Here is a 24,893-nt window from a genome sequence, read left to right on the forward strand (position 1 = left end):
GCTCTGTCAGTTCAGCAAGCATCTGACTCTTGATTTTGGCTCAGCTCACAATCTCAGGGTTGTGAGATCAAGCCCTGCGTTGGGCATGGAGCCTACTTAAGATTCTCTCCCTCTCCTTCTCTTAAAAAAACAATTTTGAAGAGATACTGCAATACCAACTGTAATATAACCTATTGTACACTTACTCCATATAATTATGATGAGGTGTAATAAGCAGTCTGAAGGAAAAAGAGCATTAAATACACTTGAAGTACACTTGAAGAGTTAGAAGGGAACATAAGAAAGCCTTTATAACTATTTATAACCCAACTCGTAAAGAAGTTCAGGATGACCAGATTGTCTGCCTTAAGATTGCTAACGAGGTTAATAAGAAAAAGGGAAAAGAGTTTGTGTGTTGAATTTTGTAAGATTTTTAAGCATTTCTTTTTTTGAATGGGAGATAGAAGTATACTTGGTACCAAAATCCGAAAAGAACAAAAAGATGTGAGCTGAAACAGATTTGATCTGATGCCCATCCTTCCAGTTCCCTTCTCTGGTGCCAATCACTATGACCAGCTGTGTAAGCTTCCAGAGTGTATGGAATCACTTCCAGGTTTGTTTGTTTGTTTTTAAGATTTATTTATTCATGAGAGACACCAAGAGAGGCAGAGACATAGGCAGAGGGAGAAGCAGGCTCCCTGCAGGAAGCCCAATGCGGTACTCATTCCCAGGACCCGGGATCATGACCAGAGCCAAAGGCAGATGCTCAACCACTGAACTACCCAGGCGCCCCTTACTTCCAGATTTATGAGGGTATTAGTTTTCTGGGGCGACTGTGACAAATTAGCACAAACTGAAAATATGGAAGTGATTTTCCCACAGTTCTGGAGGCTAGAAGTTTGAAATCTGTATCACTGAGCTGCAATCGAGGTGTTGGCCAGGCTAAACTCCCTGCAGAGGTTCCAGGGGAGAGGAGAGTCTTTCCTTTCTTATGCCAATTTATATTGCCTGTCCACACACATTCCTGAGTTCATGGCCCCATCGCTGATTTTTGAGGCCAGCACCACCTTCAGACCTCTTTCCGCTCTGTCCTCATGTGGCCTTCTGTGTGTCTATGTGTGCGTGCGTGCGCGTGCATGCAAGAGTAGTCTCCTCCTGCTTCTCTCTTACCTGGATACACGTGGCTACGTTTAGAGCTCACCTGCACAATTCAGAGTAATCTTACATCTCAGGATCTTTAATCACATCTGCAAAGACTCTGCTGTACAAGGTAACATTCACAAGTTCCAGGGCATTATGAAGTGAATATCTTTGGAGAGGCCATTTTTCAGCCTACTACAGCAGTAAAACAAATAGCATACCTACTTTTCTGAACCTTGCCTCTAAGAATGTAAAATGGGAATAATCTAGCATTCATTGAAGTCTGTAAATAATGTTACATCCGTAGAGTGGAATCTGGTGTTAATACTACAAATGAAGTGCATGTATACTGACATGGAGCCATATTCACTATAAAGTAGAAAACACGTTGCAGGGCATGCAGGAGTAAAGTGAGAATTTGGAAAGAAACATGTCAATCTTGAGCAGCTTCCCCTGGGGAGGGAGACTGGTGGACTTTTTTTACATTGCATGTTTGTACTTTAGAATTTCAAAATCAGATGTACTTGAGGGGTGCCTGGGTGGGTCAGTTGGTTAGGTGTCTGACTCTTGGTTTCAGCTGAAGTCATGATCTCAGGGTCATGAGATAGAGCCCTGAGTTGGGCTCTATGCTCAGTGTGGAGTCTGTTTGGGATTCTTTCTCTCTCTGCCCCTCACCCCATTTGTATGCACACATGCATGCGCTGTCTCTCCCTCCTTCTAAAATAAATAAAAATATTTTTAAAAAATATAACGAAAATAGAGAACCTTTAAAACATGTACTTTATAATAAATTCATGTGTTTTATAATGAATCCAGAAGAAAAAGGACTGGAGTTTAATTTTTCTTGATGAATTATTTTGCAGAAATAGTACAGGATTATTACAATTTAACCTTTTTCGATTTGTTTCCCAGATAGCAGACCCTACATTAGCTGAGATGGGAAAAAACTTAAAGGAGGCCATGAAGATGCTAGAGGACAGTCAGAGGTGAGCCTGGAACAGAAGTGACCCTATTAAACGTGTTCAGCCTGTTGTGAAGCTGGTGGCACTGGTTTCCTGCTGGTAAAAACACCTCTTGGTTTCACAATGTCACGCTTAGCTTAGTTTCGTCTGACTTTAAAGATGGTGTTTGTTTTAGGTAGAAGGTACTTTGTGATTAAAAGATTTTGAAATCGAGGAGCTGAACTTAAAATTTTCAGTTCTGCCTATGAAGAGTTTTATTTAACTTAATATATTGATTTGAATTCTATAAGTACTTCTTACTGTATGTTTAGGTCATTATAGAGCATCAGCTAACCAAGAAATGGTTAAAGTGTTATTTTTTTTTTCACGTTCTTTTCCTGAAATTCAAACTATCCCGAACCAAGCTAGGGGCTAGGGCGACAGGGATGGGGGAAAAGATGTGATGAATGTGTTTCAAATCCTACATCACTACATTACTAAGAGGTTCGAGGCAACATTGTCACATGCTTGCATGTTCAAATATTAGAAATTTGATAAGATAGAACAAATAGTTTTTTTATTTTCTTTAAATTAGAAGAACAGAGGAGGAAAATGGAAAGAAGCTGGTATCAGGAGATATTCCAGGGCCACTCCAAGGCAGGTAAGTGGCAATGAAGATACATACTTTTAGTTAGGGTATGTGTTTTTTTTAAATCAAGATTTTCAAACCATTGTTGATTGATAATTTTAGTTATGATAAGCATAAAGCAACTTGAGAGTCCTGTGCAGTGTAACATCAGAAAACTGGAATGCCATTGGCTAGTTGGTGATAATTCTGAATCTACAATACTGCTACCCCTTTCCTCTTCAGAATTTAATTTCCCATTCAGAATTTAGCAAACCCATGACTCAAAGCAATGCGCAAACTTATAATTATATCTCAACTATCATATTTAGTTCATCCCTGAAACCTGTAATCTATTCAGTAGACTATGTTTTATAGTGAGAGATATATTAATTTGATAAGATTGAACATTTTTATAATACTACAGTACGATGAAAATGTCAACTTTGATCATTTGTAGCAGAGTGATTATTTATTTTTGGCAACTAAAGAAAATCTGTCAAGTGTGTGGTTTAAGCTAGCAGGGAAAATATCAGAAAAATAAGTAGGTGTGTAACTAAAATGTTTACAGGATGTTAGCACTCAGTCTGGAATTAAAGTCCTAGCCCAGCTTCCCTCAAGCTTTCTTTCTTTCTTTCTTTTTCTTTCTTTTCTTCTTTCTTCTTTCTTCTTTTATAACCAGGAAACTGCACATAGGTAAATAGTACAACTCCCTTAAATTGTCCTTTGACCTGAATATGAATATAATACAATGTTGCAAAAGAGAAGTGTGGAGGAAGGATCACACTGTGTCAATATAAGTGTCCTATCTAACACACCCAGATACTGATATCTTAAGATAGGCACTCCTGCTTTTAGCCTGAATGGTGCTGATTTGAAGCCCTCTAGATGTGAAGCAGGTTCCAAGCTGAGAGCATGAACCAAATCCTATCAGTCCTTTCTTCCCAGACCTCTGGAGGGGAAGAAAGGGGTTCTACTAATCCCACGGAAGTTTCCCTAGAAGAGATACCAACAGGAACATGGGAGGGAATTAAAGCCACATGTCAGGAGTAGTCATACTTAATAAAGCTGACAGCCAACATCTCAGAAATGGTGCTTTGTCAGGCACAGCATTAAACGTTTTTCGTGCACTCCTTGTGTCCTCACAATTCTGTGGTGTGAGGGCTTAGTGAGTTTCAGCAGCTTGCTCAAGGTCACGTCACTAGCACCAACTCTCTTCACAAAGTCCAAGGGCCAGAGCCCCTCTCACATGGAGGTCAGTACCTTGAGAAGATTGGGTATTGGGGCATTGTTTTGACAGTGCTGCTTTTTCAAAAGAACTTTTTGTCACATTCCCCTTAATGAAGTGATAATATTTTTACATTACATTATTACAAGTTGCCTTGCCATTGCTTACTACTTTAGCTGTTCACATTCTTGTAAGTTTTCAGCTCCTCATGTAATAATGTATCTTGGATAGAGGAAAATCTGTTTGCAATCTAAGCAGATCTCCAGTTTCCCTGCTTGGGGAAGACATGGTGATAAAGGATGCTTGCATTACACCTTTAAGTCTCCTTAGAACAACCAGACAAGACTCCTGTGTGAAAGGAGACTAGTCATACCAGTGGCATTGGAGTATTCTTGCTGCTTCTTTGACCTTCTAGGATCTTAAAAAGACTATTTTGTTTTTTTTTTTTTTTTGATATGCTTATTTAACATTCTGCTTGGATTCAAATGAACTGGTAGAGAAACGGTGCTGAAGTAATATTAGTGAAATTTCAGAAATCAATCTCGTGTTTAGGTAGAAGATTTAATACTTACATAGTTATAATGAGAATTGAGTTAATTTGAGGTTTGCTTTTAAAAGATGTCTCATGTATCTCAAGCACATTCTTTCTCAATTAAAAAAACTGATCAAAGCTAGTTTAAATGAAGGAAATAGAGTGGTAAGGGATGTGTGCTATTTCCACCTGTCCGTCAGCTCTCTTTTTATTCTGCAGTGGACAAGACATGGTGAGCATCCTCCAGTTAGTTCAGAATCTGATGCATGGAGATGAAGATGAGGAGCCCCAGAGTACCCGGTAATGAGGGACGGTTGGCAGCTTCTCTTTGAAAGTATATGTGTTCTTAATTTTGATAGTGATTGCATTCTTACAGGTTGCCAAAACAGAGAGCTACGTTTCATTCAGAGTTATATGTGGTATTAAAAATGTTCATTTTTCCTTTTCAGAGAGACATTTAATAGATTTTAGGTAACATATTTCACTCACTAAAACTCAACCCTGTAATATCTTGGCTTTGTGTCTTAGAGAGAGGCTGGCAAAAGGACCAAAGAATGAAATAACTGCTGTGTGCTATGCTGCTGGTGGTGGCTTCTGCTTCATGCTTCCAGTTCGAACTGCTAGGAATTGCCACAGCTGAATCTCTTGGTGGCAGTCCATGTCTGTGAATCATCCATTTATTTTTATTCCTTTAATTCAGCTATTTCTTTAGTTTCGTGGTTAATTGTCTTAAATTTAATTTTCTTTAAAGATTTTATTTATTCATGAGAGACACAGAGAGAGAGGCAGAGGCACAGGCAGACGGAGAAGCAGAATCCATCCAGGGAGCCCAGTGTGGGACTTTAGGATCATGCCCTGAGTCGAAGACAGAAGCTCAACCACTGAGCCACCCAGGCATCCCAAATTTAAATTTTTTTTTTTTTGGACTAAGTAATACTTTTTCTCCCCTTTTCAAATTTCAAAAAATAAAAGAGTATACAATGGCAATTTTCAGTCAGTGATGTGATGCTATGTGTTACCTAAACCTAAAGTTGATGTAAATTCTAAAATTACAGAGGACTTGGATGAAAAGCGGAATTTCTTTCATATTCCTCCCTGCTAGCTTGTTCTTGTGTATTCTTCAGAGATACTTTATGTGTATGTATACACAAGCAAAATGTCTACATTCCCTCTATTATGTGAATACTGTGTTTTTCTCTACCTTGCTTTTTTCATTTAGGTCTTAGAGTTCATCACTTATCAGTACACAAGGGCCTTTCTTTTGTAAGAGACAGTTTCACTTTGGATGTATGAACCATATTTTATTTAATAGTCTCCTGTTCATGTTTACTGTTGCAAACATTGCTACAGCCAGTAACTATGTACATGTGTCATTTATCACACAAGCAAGTGTTTCTGGAGATTAGTCCTAAAAGTGGGGTTTCTAGGCTAGATAGTTTGTGTATTTGTAATTTTGATAGATACTGCCAAATTTCCCACCGTGGAATTTTGCCAGTTTACAGCCCCACCAACAGTGCATGAGAGAGTCTCTTTCCCCATACCTTTCCCTGCAAGGCTCTTAGCTGACTTAAGGACTGTTGCCAGTCTGCAAGGTTAGAAATTATATTTCAGCACAATTTTAGACTGCATTTTTCTTATGAATCAGTTTAAGTGTCTTTTTTTACGTGTTTTAAGGCTCATTTATATTTCCTTTTCTGTGAAATATATCCCTTGCCCTGTATCCTGTCCAATTTTTTGGTCTTACTCTTACCGATTTGCACTTTCTCTTATAAGAGAAATTAGTCCTTCTATTTTAATTATGCATAAAATGATACTTGGTTCCCCTTGAATTTGCTGTATTGTTATAAACAGCTGTTCAATGCAGGGAATTGATCTTCATCTAATGATTTTTTTAAAAATTATTTTCTGCCCAATGTATCTCAGCTCTACACTCCATGGTTTTTACAGCTGGCATTTAATTTTTAAAAATGGGGGGGGAGGAGAAAATTATTCACAGTTTGTATATTTAGTAGATATTCAATAAAAAGCATCAATACCTCCTAGGGGGATCCCTGGGTGGCGCAGCGGTTTAGCGCCTGCCTTTCGCCCAGGGCGCGATCCTGGAGACCCGGGATCAAATCCCACGTCGGGCTCCCGGTGCATGGAACCTGCTTCTCCATCTGCCTATGTCTCTGCCTCTCTCTGTGACTATCATAAATAAATAAATAAAAATTGAAAAAAAAAATAAAAATAAAAAATAAATACCTCCTAGGACCTGAATTTTTAAAATATTTTTCTTCCCCAGATTGTCAGTACTTTGTTACATGAATTTTCTAGATTTATTTGCATTTTTACCTCCTAGGCCATTAAATGGATTTCAAGTCTGACAGATCTCTGTGGAAATACTGTGTCTCTAGGTTTTGTTTTATTGCTTTATTCATATTTTGAATACTCTTTTAATATAACTGATTTTAATTAACAGAATCCAGAATATTGGAGAACAAGGTCATATAGCTTTGCTGGGGCATAGTCTGGGAGCTTATATTTCAACTCTGGACAAAGAGAAGCTTAGAAAACTTACGACCAGGATACTTTCAGACACTACCTTATGGCTATGCAGAATTTTCAGGTAAGGACATTTATGAGTTGGGTACAGACTGTTTTCTGGAGCTGTGCTACCTAAGTTAATGTCTGCCTCTTCCCTTTCCTCTTGAAGGGTTGCTTAATCTCTGAATGTCTCAGTTTCCTTATCTATTAAGTGGGGATAACAGGAATATCTATGTCATGGTATTGTTATGAAGATTAAATGAGTGAAAGAATTAGCATATGCCAAGAGACAAGAACATAAGCACATGTAGTTTGGATAATGTCAGAGTTACTTATTTTTAGGATTCCTGCTTGGCATATGTTGATAGAAGATACAGAGCAGGAAAATGCTTCAAGTATTTTTAATCAAAGTATTAGCTTGTGCTTTAGTGGAAAGGAAATGCTGCTATAAGAAAGTTGGATGTGTGTTATGAAATTGAAATTTGCTTTATGCTGTGATAATGTTGGCATTATTATAATTATAGCAGGTAGGGATTCAGTAGAAGACAGAGGACCAAGGGTATTTTTGTGTTTATGCTGTTACTTTTAAAGAAAAGGAATGTCTGCCTAGTCCTGGAAGATTTATCTTGAGAGACTCACTTTCAGAAGTTGGGAACGAGGTTGGCTTGGCGAGAGTCTAAGTTTGCCTAACTGTATTGCAAAGGAGAAATTTTCTTCTATTTTAATAAAAGTCTACCACCTGAAATTGAAATTCTCTCTCCTTATTTCTCTAGCAGACTGAGAAGAGTAATTTGGCCCAGGCAGATAATAGTGAAAGCAAAAGTTAGGCTGATTAGCATTTTTGACAATTTTATTTACTTTGGATGTTTTAGGGCTGAAACTAAGAACCTCAATTGTGTTATCTAGTACTGGACTTCTTGTAGAATAAGCCAGAACCATGATTTCAGCCTTTTTATATCTGAAGAACTCCTGTCCTCTACTGTTTCTTATGATTTCTGCTCTCTGTGGAGTTGAGTATGGATGAAGGATCATTGCCTCTGTTCTGTTTTTTTTTTTTTCTTTTTTTTTTTTTAAGGTTTGTTTATTTGAAAGAGAGCAAGCAAACAGGGTGAGGGGTAGAGAGAAAGGGAGACAAGCTTACTCCTTGCTGGGCAGGTAGCTCAATGAATGGCTTGATCTCAGGATTCTAAGATCATGACCTGAGTCAAAATCAAGAGTTGGACATTCAACAGACTGAGCCACCCAGGCTCTATTCTTTATAACCTCCAGCTCTAGGGTAAAGTCGGCCATCTAAGAGACTGAGGGTGATCCCTATCTTTTTTGACTATTCTAGATGACAATTTCTAGGTTAAGAAAAGAATTACTTCCAGGATTGTAAAATGAGAGTTAACATAAGATAAGACTGTATTGATATATGGCTGTCTCTTAACAGGTATGAAAATGGCTGCGCTTATTTCCACGAAGAAGAAAGAGAAGGACTTGCAAAGATCTGTAGGCTTGCTATTCATTCTCGTTATGAAGACTTTGTAGTTGATGGATTCAATGTGTTATATAACAAGAAACCTGTTATATATCTTAGTGCTGCTGCTAGGCCTGGCCTGGGCCAGTACCTTTGTAATCAGGTAATGTGGTATATAGTGGATATTTTAAAGTACTTGTATTTTGTCTGTCCTGAAACTTTATAAAATATGTAGACCTGTGTCTTTAGCTGCAGTTCTTTTCAAATGAAAAGAAACAATATGTTTGGTCATTACCAGAAAATATATAAATGTATATTAATGAATTTTCAGATGTATATATACATCTATGTGAATATATATATTCACTATATATATATATATGTGTGTGTGTGTATGTATGTTAGTGCACACACAAACAGGATAAAGGGGAGAGGGAGAGAATTTTTTTTTTTTTAAGATTTTATTTATTCATGAGAGATACAGAGGCAGAGACATAGGCAGAAGGAGAAGCAGGGTCCCTGCGGGGAGCCTGATGCGGTACTCAATCCTAGGACCTCAGGATCATTACCTGAACCAAAGGTGGGTACTCAACCACTAAGCCACCCAGGTGCCCCAGAGAATCTTAAGCAGGCTCCATGCTCAGTGTGTAGCATAATACAGGGCTCAATTTCACACCCCTGAGATCATGCCATGAGCAAAAATCAAGAGTTGGATGCTTAACCAGCTGAGCCTCCCAGGCACCCCTTAAGTGTGTGTGTGTGTGTGTGTAGAGAGAGAGTCAACATTTTTTTTTCTCCAAGCTTTGTTTATATTTAGAAATTATTTTCTAGATTATATTTGTTAGATGGATTTTCAGAGTCTATCTAGAATTATAGGATCAAAGAGCATTACCATTTTTGAAGTTCATGGTACATGTAGCCCAATTAAAGGGCTACAAAAAAAATGTTCAGCCTCTTGGCCAAGACTGCTTTAAGGCAAAACCCATAGGATTAGAGGGTTTTTGTTTTTTGTAAGATGGAGGAGTCCTGGGGAGATACATGGGGGAAACTCAGGGACTTAAGTTGATTATGAGCTATGATCACTGATGACAAGAAATTATGTCTCTTTTTTTTTTTTTAAGATTTTATTTAGTTATGAGACGAGGAGAGACTAGCGGACTTCACACTGCGGAATCTGACACGGGTCTCAATTTCAGGACCCTGAGATTATGACCTGAGCCGAAACCAGGAGTCAGATGCGTAACCGATTGAGCCACACAGTTCCCCTTATGTCCTCTTTTTGAGTGTGTACAGAATGAGATTTATAATATCCTTACAGAAAGCTGGAACAAGTTACTTATTAAGTACCTACTGCAAGCCAGGTTCTTATGGACCCATAGCTGTCTTGAGGCAAGAGTCCAATCTTTAAAAGATGGGTGGGGGTGGGGGTGTGCCTGGCTGGCTCAGTCGCAAGAGTATGCAACTCTTGATCTCGAGTCCTGAGTGCCGGCTTCACCCTGGGTGTAGAGCTTTTACTGTATGAAGGTATTTTGTTAAGTGAGAAAGGCAGATGGCAGGATAGTATATATATATAAGATGGTCATATTCATGTTTTTGAAAATGTTTATTTGTGTAGGGCGCCTGACTGGTTCAGTCAGAGGAGCACGCAGCTCTTGATCTTGGAGCCATGAGTTTAAGCCCCACATTGGGCGCAGAGCTTACTTTTAAAAAAGAAAGTGCATATGTGTATGTTTTTCATACCTAAAAAAATTTTATATAAATACTTAGAAAATATTTAGAAGGTTTTATACTAACCTGTTAACAGTGGTGGAGTGATGGCGTATGGGGTGGTAGGGCATTTTCACCTTTATCTTCTGTAATTTTTGTTGTGTATCTTACTTGGGTTTTATTTCATAATTTAAAAAGAAAATCCTTCAAGGGAAATAAAGTGTGCATACAGTGCTCATTAAGTTTTTGGTCTCAAAATGGTGCTACCAAGTCTTAGTTACACAGAACAATATGCTGCAACTGTTTAAAAGTTTCTAAAACTATAAATTCTTCAAGGATTTGGAAGCTAAAAATAAAGAATATAAAATTTATTTGATGATTACTCTCTTCATTCATAACACTGACTTCATTTCTTTAAGAAATGTACATCTGCTAATCCATATTTATTCCTTTTTAGGAGTGGGTGGATCCATAAATGAGATACTCTTCTTTGAATGCCTTTTGCTGTGTTATTTATCACTAATGCTTGGAGGAAGGATCCTAAATTATCTCCCAAAATGCTTAGAGCTTGATTGTTTCTTGGTTTGGAAACGTGTTTTTGTTTTTTGGGATATTCTAGAGTATAAAAAAGATAGTTACTCATTCAGAGCATGAATTGATAATTATTCATTTCATTGACACAGAGAATATTATATTGTCTGTATTTTCTTAAGAATCTCAGCTCCAGGCAGCCCAGATGGCTCAGCGGTTTAGCACCACCTTTAGCCCAGGGTGTGATCCTGGGGTCCCAGGGCGTGATCCTGGAGTCCCAGGATCGAGTCCCATGTCGGGCTCCCTGCATGGAGCCTGCTTCTCCCTCTGCCTGTGTCTCTGCCCCTTCCTCCCTCTCTCTCATAAATAAATAAAATCTTAAAAAAAAAAAAAAAAAAAGAATCTCAGCTCCTAGGGGGAACCTGGATGGCTCAGTTGGTTAAGCATCTGCCTGTAGCTCAGGTCATCCCAGGGTCCTGGGATTGAGTCCCATATAGGGCTCCCTGCCCAGCTGGGGGGAGCCTGCTTCTCCCTCTCCCTCCGTCCATCCCCTGCCTGTGCTCTCCCATGCACATGCACTCTCTCAAATAAAAAAATTAGAATCTCAGCTTGTGGAAATTGACCTTTCTTTTAAACTTGACTTTCTAGGGATCCCTGGGTGGCGCAGCGGTTTGGCGCCTGCCTTTGGCCCAGGGCGCGATCCTGGAGACCCGGGATCGAATCCCACTTCGGGCTCCCGGTGCATGGAGCCTGCTTCTCCCTCTGCCTGTGTATCTGCCTCTCTCTCTCTCTGTATGACTATCATAAATAAATAATAATAAAAAAAAAAATTTAAACTTGATTTTCTAGATGTACTATAGCATCTGTTTATAGTATTAAGAGTTCGTAAGAAGAATTGTTTAAAAAGAGTAATTGTGACTTTTCCCAGAGCCACACTCTTTTAGGGGCATAAGTAAATGGTGACAAAGCTCTTTCTTACGAAATTGTATGTTTCCTCTTGCAGCTTGGGTTGCCCTTCCCATGTTTGTGTCGTGTGCCGTGTAACACTATGTTTGGATCCCAGCATCAGATGGTGAGTTCTCTTTTTTGGTTTGTAAAATAATACAGAATTGTGTTTCGAAACTGTCTTCCTTTCAAATGAAGTTCTGTTTGCTGGCCTCCAGGTAATTTTAGCTTTTTCATTTATTGCTTGTTTTTATTGCATAATACGTGTTTCCGGGTTTGCATGTCCATGAAGGTTGGCTGGCTATATGGTCAGGAGCACCTGCCTCTTAAGCAATCTTGTCATTACTATATCACCTGCTTTAAGTAGAAACATGGGAATCCAGTTAAGCACCAGAAACTTCTTCTGAAGCTCATCTTTAGAAAGGTTATCATTGTTGTCTGGATTTGTGAATGGCAGATTTTGAAAATGGGGTTCTTTATTGTAATGTGGGATCAAAATTGGATTCTCTGGGATGCTTGGGTGGCTCAGTGGTTGAGCGTCTGCCTTCAGCTCAGGTCATGATCCTGGGGTCCTGGGATCAAGTCCCACATCAGGCTCCCCACAAGGAGCCTGCTTCTACTTCTGTCTGTGTCTCTGCCTCTCTCTCTGTGTCTCTCATGAATAAATAAAGTCTTTAAAAAAAAATTGGGTTCTCCTTTTTTTTTTTAATTTTTAAGTTTTTAAAATTTAAATTCAGCTTAACATATAATGTATTATTAGTTTCAGAGGTAAAGTTCAGTGATTCATCAGTCTTTTTTTTTTTTTTTTTTTTTTTTTTTAAATTTTATTTTATTTATTTATGATAGGCACACAGTGAGAGAGAGAGAGAGAGGCAGAGACACAGGCAGAGGAGAAGCAGGCTCCATGCACCGGGAGCCTGATGTGGGATTCGATCCCGGGTCTCCAGGATCGCGCCCTGGGCCAAAGGCAGGCGCCAAACCGCTGCGCCACCCAGGGATCCCTCATCAGTCTTATATAATACCCAGTGCTCATTATATCCCATGCCCTTCTTAATGTCCATCCCCCAGTTACCATCCCCCCACCTCCCTCCCCTCCAGCAACCCTCAGTTTGTTTCCTGTGATTCAGAGTCTCTTATGATTTGTCTCCCTCTGATTTCGTCTTATTTTATTTTTCCCTCCCTTCCCCTCTTCTGCTTATTTTTAAACATTCAAGTGTTAAGCCTTTCCAGCTGAAGCCAGAAAAAAGGGAATAGGTTTAGGGTTCTGTGTTTCTTTTTCCAAGGTCGTTTGCTCTTCTGGTTCAGATACATCAATGAGTAATATTAGAGATATATCTTTAGCTATTTTGAGGGGATTAAGAGACTATTTTCTTTAAACATGTTTAAAATTATAGAAATATCCTTTGTGCAGTTTTTAACTTTGATCTCATTTAACTAATTTTTGTAGTTAATCTTCAAGGGAAACTTTGATTTTTGTTTCTATGATTAGAGAAAATAGAAAAATAAGACTTGAATATCTGGATGGCTCAGCTGGTTAAGTATCTGACTTTTGATCTCAACTTGAGGCTTAATCTTAGGGTCATGCATTCAAGCCCCATGTTGGACTCCAGTAGGGTGTGGAACCTACTTAAAAAATAAAAGAGTAAAAAAATAAATAAATAAAAGAGTAAGAATTGATTTGTGTGATTGAGAACCATCTGCTGCTTTTGAAAATTAGAATTATTTATTTATTTATTTATTTATTTTTAGAATTTTTTATTGTATAACAGCTTTTATCCTAGTTGCTTTATGTTTTTGTGGTTTGCCTTTTCATCTAGGATGTTGCTTTCCTGGAGAAACTGATTAAAGATGATATAGAACGAGGAAAACTGCCCCTTTTGCTTGTAGCAAATGCTGGTAGGTACTACGAACGGAATCTCCCATTTTAGACATATGAGAGAATGACTGGGTACTAAGCCTAAAAAAAGAGTCTAAAGAAATGTTTATGTGCCACATGTTTAAGGTAGTTTGTATTAGCATCGTGGTGAGAATTACAATACTACATTTGCCTCCTTAGATTCCCTTTTAATTATTGGTTTGTTTAGCAAGTTACTTTGTTGGTTTGTATACTTCTTCATTTAAGTTGTAAGTACTTCCTTCTCTTGTGTGCTTCCTTTCTAAATTGAATTTTAAAATGTCACACTTAGTGGCACTTGGGTGGCTCACTTAACTCACTCAGTTAAGCATCTATCTGCCTTTGGCTCGGGTCGTGATCCTAGGGTCAAGCCCCGTGTCTCCTGGCTCCCTGTTGATTAAAGAGCCTGCTTCTCCCCTCTCCCTTGCTCTTTCCCCTGCTTGTGCACTCCCCTGGTCCCTTTCTGTCAAATAAGTAAAATCTATTAAAAAATAAAAATGTTACACTTAAATGTCCACCTTGTATATAACAGTTCTTCTACCACTTCCTGCTGTGCTTTCCACCTCATATTCAGCATTGTACTTGAAATTATAGACAGTGCATAAGGCAAGAAAAATAATGAAGTGACATACATATTAGAATAAGCTATCTTGACTTGCAGATGGCATGACTATGTAAATAGAAAATCCTAAGGAAACTACAGAGAAGCTATTGGAACTATTAAGTAGACTGATCAAGGTTGTAGGATTTCTGTATATCAGCAATGAACCATTGAAATTGAATTAAAAATGCCACTCATAATAGCATCAAAAAATGAAAACTTTATGGATAAATTTAACAAAAATATATGCCAGATCTGTACACTGAAAAAAGGCCACTGGTGGAAAATGTTGCTGAGAGATATTCAAGAAGACCCACCCAAATAAATGGAGTGATATACACCTGTTGGAAGACTCAATATTACAAAGTCTAATTTCCGCAAATTACAGATTCTACAGATCAGTCCCTATTATGATTTCAGCAGGCTACAATTTCTTACAGAAGTTGATAAGCTGATTCTGAATTGTATATGGAAATATAGAGGCTGTGAAGATAACCAAAATAATTTTGAAAAAGAACAGAATTCAAAGACTTAAGTTTGGGACGCCTGGGTGGCTCAGTGGTTGAGCACCTGCCTTTGGCTCAGGGTGTGATCCCAGGGTCCTGGGGTCGAGTCCCGCATCGGGCTCCCTGCATGGAGCCTGCTTCTCCCTCTGCCTGTGTTGTGTCTCTGCTTCTCTCTCTGCATCTCTCATGAATGAATAAATCTTTGAAAAAAAAAAAAAAAGGACTTAGGCTTATCTGGTTTTTAGCTTTAATATAAAGCTACAGAAATCAGGACAGTGTGGGATTAATTGCAAAGAATAGAGTTTAGAAATAGACTCACGTGTGTATGGTCATTTGACTTGTTACAATGATGCCAAGGTATTTCAAGGGAAAAAAGGTGGGTCTTTTCCACCAGTGGCCTTGAAAGCGGATATCCACGTGGGAAAAAAAATGAATCTTAACCCATACCTCTGTATACAAAAATCAGTGATAGAGGGTTTATAGACCTAAACTGTGCAAAAGAACCACTTGCATTGGTTGTGTTTGTTGAGGTGGTTGTGGGGGTTTGCAGCCTTGTTAGGTGGGATTCTGTTAATGCGAAGGTTAGGACGGTCGGGAGAATGTGCAAGTCCAGTTTCACTCATGCTCTATGAAGAGGGACCTGCCTACCCAACCTGTAGTGTAAACAGATTTATTAAGGAGACGGGTTAAAGCATTCAGTATGTTTAACTTTAGAATGCATAATCTGGATTGAAAACAAAGAACCTCTCATATATGTGGGGCTAAAAAAAACCCCACAAATTTATCAATGTACATTTATAATGGACACACCTAAATAAAAATAACCCAGGAAGGGACAAAAAGCAAGCATGGAAAAGAGTATCTTGGGTAAGTAGTGACAGCCATGTTAGTGTGAGATACAGTAGACTACACGCTAATTATAATTCATGTACTCCATAAGACACAATAGTTAAGAATGCTGACAAATGTAACTGAGATATATAAAGGAAAGCCAAAGGAAAAATTGATAGAATACAAATATGAATTCACAAACCCACAGTCTTGGTGAGAGACTTGAATATACTTCTCCTGAAAGAACATCAAGTAGCTAAAGAAAAAAAAAAAAGCATCTAGAGGTTTAAGTAGCAATATTAACAAGCTTGCTTCTATAGTTACATAAAAAGAATATGTACACTTCAGAACTTGAATCAACTTTTACAAGTTGATTTTAAGCCAGTTCACAGAGAAAATCTCAATGAGACATAAAATGTTACTTCCTGCTTAGAGATAATGTAGTTAAAAGCTTTTATCATGCTGTAAAGACTCAAAAGTATTTAGTATCCTTTTTTGTGTGTTTCACCCTAGGAACTGCAGCAGTAGGGCACACAGATAAGATTGGGCGTTTGAAAGAACTCTGTGAGCAGTACGGCATATGGCTTCACGTGGAGGGGTGAGTAGAGGGCAAGGTTGGCTCGGTGGTAGGCCTGCAGGCAGTGTTCATGAAGAGTGGGCATCCAGGTTCTTATTTTGTTGTAACGTTTATCACTAAGGGCTCTTTGGGTTGCATAGTAAAGGTAACAAAATAACTCAAAGTAGTCTGGGTGAGAAGAGATTTTATTGGCTCACACTAAAAAAAAAAGTGGTGTTAGAATTATATTTAGGCATAGTGTCAGCCGGGGCTCAGCATCTGCCTCTCCCCTCCACCCTCTCCCCCAGTCACTTGGCCTCATTTCCTTTATGTTGCCTCCATCTATAGATAGATTTTCCTGTTTCGGTACAAACTAGTTGCAGTGGCTCCAACTTGTTTTCCAGCTTGTGTCCTGAGGGTCAGAAGTCCCAGCAAAAAGTCTCCTACTAAGCCCATCACTGTGGCCAGGGAAGTCTAACACTTTGGTAGTTGAGGTTATTTGTGCACCCCTGGAGCAGGTGGTGGTGTCTCCTCCACCCAAAGCTGTGGTCTGATGGAGGAGATGGGGGTGGTTTCCCAGAAGATCTTAGGGGAGGATACAGGGCAGCTATGGGAATCCATACCCAGCCCACCATATGAGCTGGGTTCTTATTTTATCCCTTTGGGAAGAGAGTGATGACTGGAAAATAATAGGTATGAAAGATAAAAAATGAGATACCCATTACACTATGTAAGTAGGTGACATCCCCTAAAACACTTTTGATTAAAGCACATTTTCAAGGTTTTGCTGAAATTTGCATATACCTCATTTTCTGTTATAAATGCTTTTAACCCAGCTGAATGACATTGAAATGTCAGCTTAAAACAACACAGCCTTTTTTGTTTTTAATATAAACTTAATAAGCAGAATAAATAATTTGTTTTTTTTTTCCAGTGTGAATCTGGCAACCTTGGCTTTAGGTTATGTCTCCTCATCAGTGCTGGTATGTGATTGATTTACTAAATATTGTGATTTTAAGAAGGAATTTAAAATCACTTAATCCTGGAGCGCCTGGTGGCTCTCTCAGTCCAGCTCTTGATTTTCAGTCCAGTCTTGATCTCAAGGTTGTGGGTTCAAGCCCCGTATTGAGCTCCATGTTGGACATGGAGCCTACTTTAAAAAAAAATCTCTTAATCCCTGATGACTTTTCATGCTTTTTATGAATGGAAGAGTATGTGGTTTAGTGTGTTCTGATAGTCTATAACAAAAAGTTGTTTTCTCTTTGGTAGGCTGCAACCAAATGTGACAGCATGACATTGACTCCAGGTCCATGGCTGGGTTTGCCGGCTGTCCCTGCAGTCACCCTTTATAAACATGACGATCCTGCCTTGGTAAGCTCACTTTCACTGGGGGGGACTAGGATGTGGTGCTAATAATCATTATTGAGTCTAGGAGCAAAGTATGGAAAAAGTGAAAAATTTTCTTAATGCCACCTGAGATTTTTTTAATCAAAAGAATGTTTCTAGCATAAGTGAAACAGTACTGTGTGCGGTTTATTTTTCTATTTATCCTCTCCATAGGCCCCCATGTGTACGAAGAACTTTTTATGGCATTTTATGACTCTGTAATATTCTATCACTTAAATACCACAATTTAATCATTCTCTTTGTCAACTTTTAAGATGTTTTCAATTTTTTGTTACTAAAGAGCGTCTTTTTGTATTTCGAATTACTTCCTTAGAATAGGTTCCCAGAAGTGACATTAAGAGTAAAGTTCCTAATTCCTGTTGTCTACAAGGTTGTAATTCTTTTTTTTAAGAAGTGGTTCTTGCTAGTAGTGGATCAGTTAGTGATAGGCATATGCAAAATAAGCTTCACTGATTCTTACTAATAAGACAGTTCATGTCTTGCTCAGTTGATAATGGCCAGGTGTTTGAGGACACTCAGCCTTGGATAGGACTACCTCTTGAGTGCCTGAGAGATCTGGCTGTGGGACGTGACCCCTCTGGATTCTCATCCTGGCTTTGCCGCACCTGAGCCATGCACCCTTGAAAGCAAGTTCTCTGATCCAGGTTGCCTAGAATACTGCCCTCATGAAACTGTAGATGATCAGATGAATAAGACAAACCAAATGCCTAGCATAGCATCTAACATGTACTAATAAATGCAGAGGAAACTAGATAATTCTGCTTGTGTCTTCATCGGCTTTGATCACTAAAACCATATTGGCTTTTTTTAGACTTTAGTTGCTGGTCTTACATCAAACAAGCCAGCAGACAAGCTCCGTGCCCTACCGCTGTGGTTGTCTTTACAGTACTTGGGGCTTGATGGGATTGTGGAGAGGATTAAGCATGCATGCCAACTGGTGAGTAGAAGTCTCAAGTTCAGCTGAGCGACCAGTACCCCGTGGCAAGAGCAGTGACTGAAAACTGCCCCATTGCCTCACCCACTGTCCATTACCTTGTTGGCTGGATTTGGCATCTCATGAGCAGCAGACTGCAGGCATATGTTTCCTGTCCAAAGCTCTGGGAGGGACTGCTGCGGTGTCCCAGCATTTGTATCCACACAAAATCAGATAAGATGAATGCCGGTGTCATCATAGGATGAGAAAAGAAGTCACAGGATGAGAGCCAAGGAGTGGAGGAAGAAACAAAAGAGGAGTGTTGGGTGGGGGGTGGGGGGGTAAATGTGGCACTTGACTAGCTGTCTTTTGAGAGGGAAGGAAATAGGGCCACTAGGGGTTGGTGAATCCATGGGCTGCATATTTTTAATACCAGCTGGCTTGGCCTCCCAAGTGGCAAGGCTCAAGGGACAGTTCTGTAATTCTCCTTCTGTATGAGGTGTTCTGATTATGAAAATGCATAATTATGCCATAGTTTAGAAAGCAAAAAAAGTCACATTAATGCAGTGTGAGAGCTGAGTCTGAAAGCTGGACGTCACCTAAGTCTGTTTGCTTACGTGGGAGACAGGGGTGAGGTAATAAGAGATTGTTAGGTGGACTTAATGAGCTCATATGTGTGAGGCTTTTACAGTAGCGCCTGATCATATGCAGATGGATTTAAAAATCTATGTTTTAAATGTATTCTGTGGAATCAGCACTTCTCAAGTGTCATGTTTAGGGAAATTTACTATCTTTGTATCACCGTAGCAGCTGTCTTTGGGTTCCTGATGTCAGGATAGTTCATTCTAACCCTAGTTTCTGATGCAACAGAGATACTGTAAATGAAGCAGTTTGATTTTTACATTTTACTTTAAGATTTATGTTCATTATTTTTACAGAAGCACATTTTTTGAAAAAATTCTCACCAGGCTGTCCACTCAAGTCTTGAGATTTGGTTGCTCAGAAGGAGAGGCCTTTATTGCTTTGGTAACTTAGTCACTTCAGGGAAGGTCTGGGGATCAGGGGAGGGCTCTTCAATTCCCTCTGGCTTATGGAGCACAGGAAAATAATGAGACGTTAGCTCCCAAGCCCTTGAGGTCACTGCAGCTCTGTCTGCCTGCAGGCAAATGCTGTAGCTGGTCATAGGACTTCTGATAGCCTGTCGCTGACTCCCTGCTGTTCCGAGCACATGTGAACCTGCAGGGAAATGTAGCACATGTGGTTATAGTGCATCCGTGGGGGCAGAAATCTGTATCTTCCTCCGTTGCTTCCTCTCATCATTATCGTCATCATCATCATCCTCGTCTTCCTGGGAAGCAGTTAGTGGGCATTTATTCTGTGCGAAGCCCTATGCAGTGCACTGACCACCCAGTCTCATTTGACCTTCCCTAGAATATGAAGTCCGCAGGTATACAGTGTACTAACAAATAGTTTTCATGAGGGTTTTCCACATTTCCATTCAGTAAATGCAGAATGCATGAGCCCCAATTGCATGAAGTAGATGCTGTTTTATCCCCACATCAGTGATGAAAGACCTGGGATGGAGATGATAATAGAATGATGAGGGTGAAAGTCATCACACATATGATGCACATAGTGTTCTGGCGACCGTTTCCATGCATCTGACACAACAGCCCTGTCTCCCCATTTTATCATTAGGGACTTGAAGTACAGAGAGGCTGAATAGTGTCCACGCTCATAGCTAGTAAGTGGCAGATGGACTTACTCATCCTGCAGGTGAGATTCTGAACTCAGGGGTGCTTATTCCAGACCCTGTGTCTGAATAGCTCTTCCTCCTGTGTCTTTCCTCTTCCTTCCCCAGTATTAAGTTCTGCGCCTTGTGCACATCCACATTCGGTAGGAATATTCAGATCTTCCTACTGTTTACTTGTTACTTTGGGAGGGTTTTTGAGCTATAATTGACATATAACATTGTATCAGTTTCAGGTATACCACATAATGAGTCAATATTTGTGTGTATTGGGAAACAATCACCACAGATACAAGTCTAAGTAACACGTGTCACCATACATTGTTACAGAATTATTTTTTCTTGTGATGAAGACTTTTAAGAATTCTAACAATTTTCAAATATACAGTATAGTGTTAAGAACTATAGTCACCATGCTGACATGACATCCCTGTGACTGACTTGTTTTACAACTGGAAATTTGTATCCTTAAACCACCTTTGCCCATTTCTGCCACCTTCCACCCCCTGCCTCTTGCAATCACCAGTCTCTTCTCTATATTGATAAGTTTGTGGGGGTTTTTGTTTTGTTTGAGATTCCACATATAAGTGAGATCGTATGCTATTTGTTTTTCTCTTTCTAAATTATTTCACTTAGCATAATATCCTGAAGGTCCATTCATGTTGTTACAAATGGCAAGATTTCATTCTTTTTTATGGTGAATGATACTTCACTGTGTATGTATGTTATATACCATATTTCCTTATTCATCCATCCATTGCTGAACATTCAGGTTGTTTCTATATCTTGGCTATTGTAAATAATGCTGCAGTGAACATGGGGGTGCAGATATCTTTTCAAATTGGTATTTTTGCTTTCTTTGGATAAATACCCAGAAGTGGAATTGCTGAATCATATGGTAGTTCTATTTTTAAATTTTTGAGGAAACTCTATACTATTTTCCATAAGGGCTATGCCAGTTTACATTCTTAAGCAGTAGTGCCCTGGGGTTCCCTTTTCTCTACATTCTTGCCAATGTTTGTTATTTCTTTTCTTTTTGATACTAGCCATTCTGACAGGTTTAGGGCGTTACTTCATTGAGGTGGGTTTTGTTTTTGTTTTTGTTTTTTTTAAGATTTATTTATTCATTCAGAGAGATCGAGAGAAAGGCAGAGACACACAGGCAGAGGGAGAAGCAGGCTCCATGCAGGAAGCCCCATGTGGGACTGGATCCCGGGTCTCCAGGATCACACCCCGGGCTGCAGGCGGCGCTAAACCGCTGCTCCACCAGGGCTGCCCTTCATTGAGGTTTTGATTTGCATTTCCCTGAGGATGGGTGATACTGAGCACCTTTTATGCACCTCTTGGCCATCTGCAGATCTTCTTTGGAAAAATCTCTATTCAGATCTTCCTATTGTTTAATCAGATGTTGGGGGTTTTTTGCTCTTGAGTTGTAGGAGTTGTATATATCTTGGACATTAACTCCTTATCAGATAAATTATTTGCAAATACTTTCTCCCATTCAGTAGGCTGCCTTTTCACTTTGATGGTGGCTTCCTTTGCTGTGCAGAAGCTGTTTAGTTTGATGTGCGCCCACTGGTTCGTTTTTGCATTTGTTGCCAGGTACTGAGTGGTTTTTGAAAGAATGGATGACAGATTTTGCAAATACGACAAATTTATGTATGTCTTGTTAGAAAAAGCTTTTCTGGAAGCACCACATGTAACTTGCAACTGAAAGATTGGGAATGTTTGCAGTTGTTGTAAAGCAAGAATTGGGAGGCCTAACTCAGGAGCCACCAAGTGACAGATGGCATTATGTGCCTGCTGAGGTCCTTGTGTGCAGGCCTGCAAAGACCCTCCTGAAAACCATTTCTTAATATGTTGCCCTGATCTAATGAAATTAAAATCAGTAATTATTAAGTACAGAATTTAATTGAAAATATAATAATTGCTGCGCTTTGTGTTTTGCAGAGTCAGCGGTTACAAGAAAGTTTGAAGAAAGTGAACCACATCAAAATCTTGGTACGGTATATGTTTTGATCTGTTTTTAGTAAATAGCTTAAGTTCGAGTTAGAATGATCTTCTCCAGATTTGATGCATTTCAGTATAATTGTGACAGCTCTTTTTGGAAGAGAATCATGCGCATCCTGATGACCTAACTACAGAAAGCATGAAGCCCTAGCAATTTGTACCATATGCTGAACCCCTGTGGTGCTTTTCGTATAATCATTTGTAGTTTTATTCTGTTTAAATATAGAAATGCACAAAGATCTAACAAACACTATTGTCTTCACCTGCCCAATGATTTTTAAAACACCCATCTTACTGATGTGAAAAGTCATTTTTGTCTCTCACAGTGTTTCGGATTACTTTTTCTGAATCCTTCTGACACCAGTTTTCATTTGCACAAAGCAGGGAGTAAGGAAGAGATAGGCGTGTGGCCTTACTCTGGTCTCCTGGTATCTCCCTAAAAGATGCCAAACTCTATCGAGATTGCCACCTAGGGGTGGTTACTAGACAAGGAGATGAGGATTTAGGGCTGATAATCAAGTATCAGTTCAGATTTGAATGTTTGCATGTTTTGCTTCATAGGATTTTAGAATTTCAGAAAATACAGGTCAGATTCTAATTTAAACAGAATCACTGAGTGCTTCTTTGACAGTTCTGCAGGACACAGTTAAGTGTAAAACTAATATTTGAATTAATTTGGGGTTCAAGATAATAGAGATGATATCCATTTTAGTACACGGTTTGCTTTCAGTGCCTGAGAGGGGGGCTGCTCTGCATTGCCATCAGAGTAGGAGCTTGGAGCCTTTTCAGTTGACCTGAGATGACCCAAGTTCTAGCTTGGAAGAGGAGAGTGGCCCATTGGAGAAGCAGTGGGATGAATGTAAGTCAGGACACTTGGGTTCTAATTTCAGCCATACCACTGAGGCCCTGTGACATTGAGTCATTCTCTTAACTGCCTAAGCCTGTGAGCTCAGTTGTCAGTGAAGGTATGTTGGTTGGATCCTTTAGTAAACAGAGAAGCCCAAACTATGGACTAGCATGAGCAAGATGGCAGGAATCAGGCAGCGCTAGGCCAGTGGACTTTCTGTCTCTCCCTCGCTGAGCCCACTGGGCTCCTCATGTCCTCTCTCCCTGTCCCTCCTCCTCCCCCAAGCTGAGAGACTCTGCTGGTGCTAGTGGGTTTAGAGTGCCTTTGTAAGGCCATGGAACCCTGCTCCATCTCTCTCTCCAGTGGATGCTTTTCTCAGTAGATGTGCAATAATGGCAAACACCGTGAAGCACTGTGGCTTCGGTAACTGTCATCATCACAGCTGCTGTGTATAGGATGCGTGCTGCATGCCACGCACAGTACTGAGCATGTGCGGTCTTTCATTACCCCTCACCATAGTCTTCTTTGTGTGTGCTCTTCCCTCTAGCTAGAAACACTGTTCCTTTTAGTTCTTTTCATGACTGGTTTCTTATCCTTTAGATCTTAGTTCAAATATCACGTCTTCAGGGGCACCTGTGTGGCTCAGTCAGTTGAGCATCTAACTTTAGATTTTGACTGCGCCTGGGTGGCGCAGTGGTGTGGCGCCTGCCTTTGGCCCAGGGCGTGATCCTGGAGACCCGGGATCGAATCCCATGTCGGGCTCCCGGTGCATGGAGCCTGCTTCTCCCTCTGCCTGTGTCTCTCTCTCTCTCTCTCTCTCTCTCTCTCTCTCTCTCTGTGACTATCATAAGTTAAAAAAAAAAAAAAAAAAAGATTTTGACTCGGGTCATGATCTCAGGGTCCTGGGATTGAGCCCTAGGTTAGGCTCTGCATTCAGTGTGGGGCCTGCTTGAAGATTCTTTCTCCCTCTCCCTCTCCCTCTGCACTGCCCCTGCTTGTGCTTGTGCTCACTCTCGTGTTCTCTCTTTGTCTCTCTCTCTCTCTCTCTCTCTCTCTCTCTCTCTCAAATCTTAAAAAAAAAAAAAAAAAGTATCATGTCTTCAGAGAGGCCTTTCCTGGTTGTTCTGTGTAAACCAGCCCAGCCACCATCCATCATTCTGTCCCCTGGGTGTTGTCCTTCTTTGCAGTTCTTACTACCTGAGACCATGTGTGTGTTCCTTGTCTGTTTCTTTGTAAATGCTTTATAAAGGCAGGGACTTTTGTCTTATTTGTTTTTTTCTTACTGTGCTTAGTATTCAGCCTACAGTAGGTATTTAAGTGCAAATAAATTAATCTGTGAGTTGGTTGCAATGGCTAGCCCTCCTTCCTGGTGAGGAAATAGGCACAGAGCAGTTCAGTGACATGCTCAGGCCGCACAGCTAGGACGTGGTGGAGCTGGGATTCATACTGCAAGGTCTGTGTGTAACCAGTGGGCCCTTCTATCCCTGGTCAGTTTATAGGAAAAGTTAGTATTTGTCCCACTTCAGTGACTTGTTACAAAGGGCAGATCAGATAATGTATGAGAAAGCAAAGTGAAGGCTGTAAGGCATCATAAAATACCTGTCACTATTAAATATCTTTTTCTCTTGCCACAGTATTTGTGTGGTGCTCCCATAGATCCCCAGTCATTGAGTCCTCAGGAGATGTCCCTGCGGTGGAGCAGTGCTCCTTTCATCTCTGTTGTTTGCTGTGGTTACATGTCCCGACTCCCATCGTAGTAGGTGGCAGAGCCAGGACTTGAACCTTTGGAAGACAAGCTGTATCTACAGCATCGTAGCTCCTTCTCCAAACTCCTTGGGGTCTTCTTGCCCATCTAGACAGCCAGCCCTGGAGAAGCCTCTTGGTCCCGGAGCACAGGTGTGCTTCCCGGGTGCCCAGAGGCCTTAGGCAGCTGTTTGTCCTAGGCTCGGTGCTGGTCTCCTCAGC

The 24,893-nt window shown here is 40.0% G+C and overlaps 1 protein-coding gene and 1 non-coding gene across 7 annotated transcripts in view; both read left to right on the forward strand.

The window, feature by feature from the left end:
* Positions 1 to 24,893, forward strand: part of PDXDC1 (pyridoxal dependent decarboxylase domain containing 1) — a 52,723-nt gene that overhangs the window by 14,328 nt on the left and 13,502 nt on the right. For 3 of the 6 annotated variants that reach the window (XM_041749901.1, XM_041749899.1, XM_041749904.1), the window contains 12 exons: positions 2,032 to 2,105; positions 2,656 to 2,721; positions 4,665 to 4,745; positions 6,907 to 7,053; positions 8,404 to 8,593; positions 11,672 to 11,740; positions 13,431 to 13,509; positions 15,959 to 16,043; positions 16,936 to 16,984; positions 17,271 to 17,372; positions 18,220 to 18,345; positions 22,022 to 22,072. In XM_041749901.1, the coding sequence (XP_041605835.1) occupies positions 2,056 to 2,105; positions 2,656 to 2,721; positions 4,665 to 4,745; positions 6,907 to 7,053; positions 8,404 to 8,593; positions 11,672 to 11,740; positions 13,431 to 13,509; positions 15,959 to 16,043; positions 16,936 to 16,984; positions 17,271 to 17,372; positions 18,220 to 18,345; positions 22,022 to 22,072 (1,095 nt within the window). In that variant the 5' untranslated portion in view covers positions 2,032 to 2,055. Of the gene's footprint in view, positions 1 to 2,031; positions 2,181 to 2,655; positions 2,722 to 4,664; positions 4,746 to 6,906; positions 7,054 to 8,403; positions 8,594 to 11,671; positions 11,741 to 13,430; positions 13,510 to 15,958; positions 16,044 to 16,935; positions 16,985 to 17,270; positions 17,373 to 18,219; positions 18,346 to 22,021; positions 22,073 to 24,893 lie in introns of those variants that run through there. The other 3 variants (XM_041749902.1, XM_041749900.1, XM_041749903.1) reach the window with 2 other exon arrangements.
* On the forward strand, positions 5,438 to 5,508 carry LOC121488541. Its single transcript, XR_005987155.1, has one exon. It is a non-coding gene; the product is annotated as a small nucleolar RNA SNORD45 (small nucleolar RNA).

This window comes from Vulpes lagopus, chromosome 3, assembly GCF_018345385.1.
Source record: "Vulpes lagopus strain Blue_001 chromosome 3, ASM1834538v1, whole genome shotgun sequence".
Classification (NCBI taxonomy): Eukaryota; Metazoa; Chordata; class Mammalia; order Carnivora; family Canidae; genus Vulpes; species Vulpes lagopus.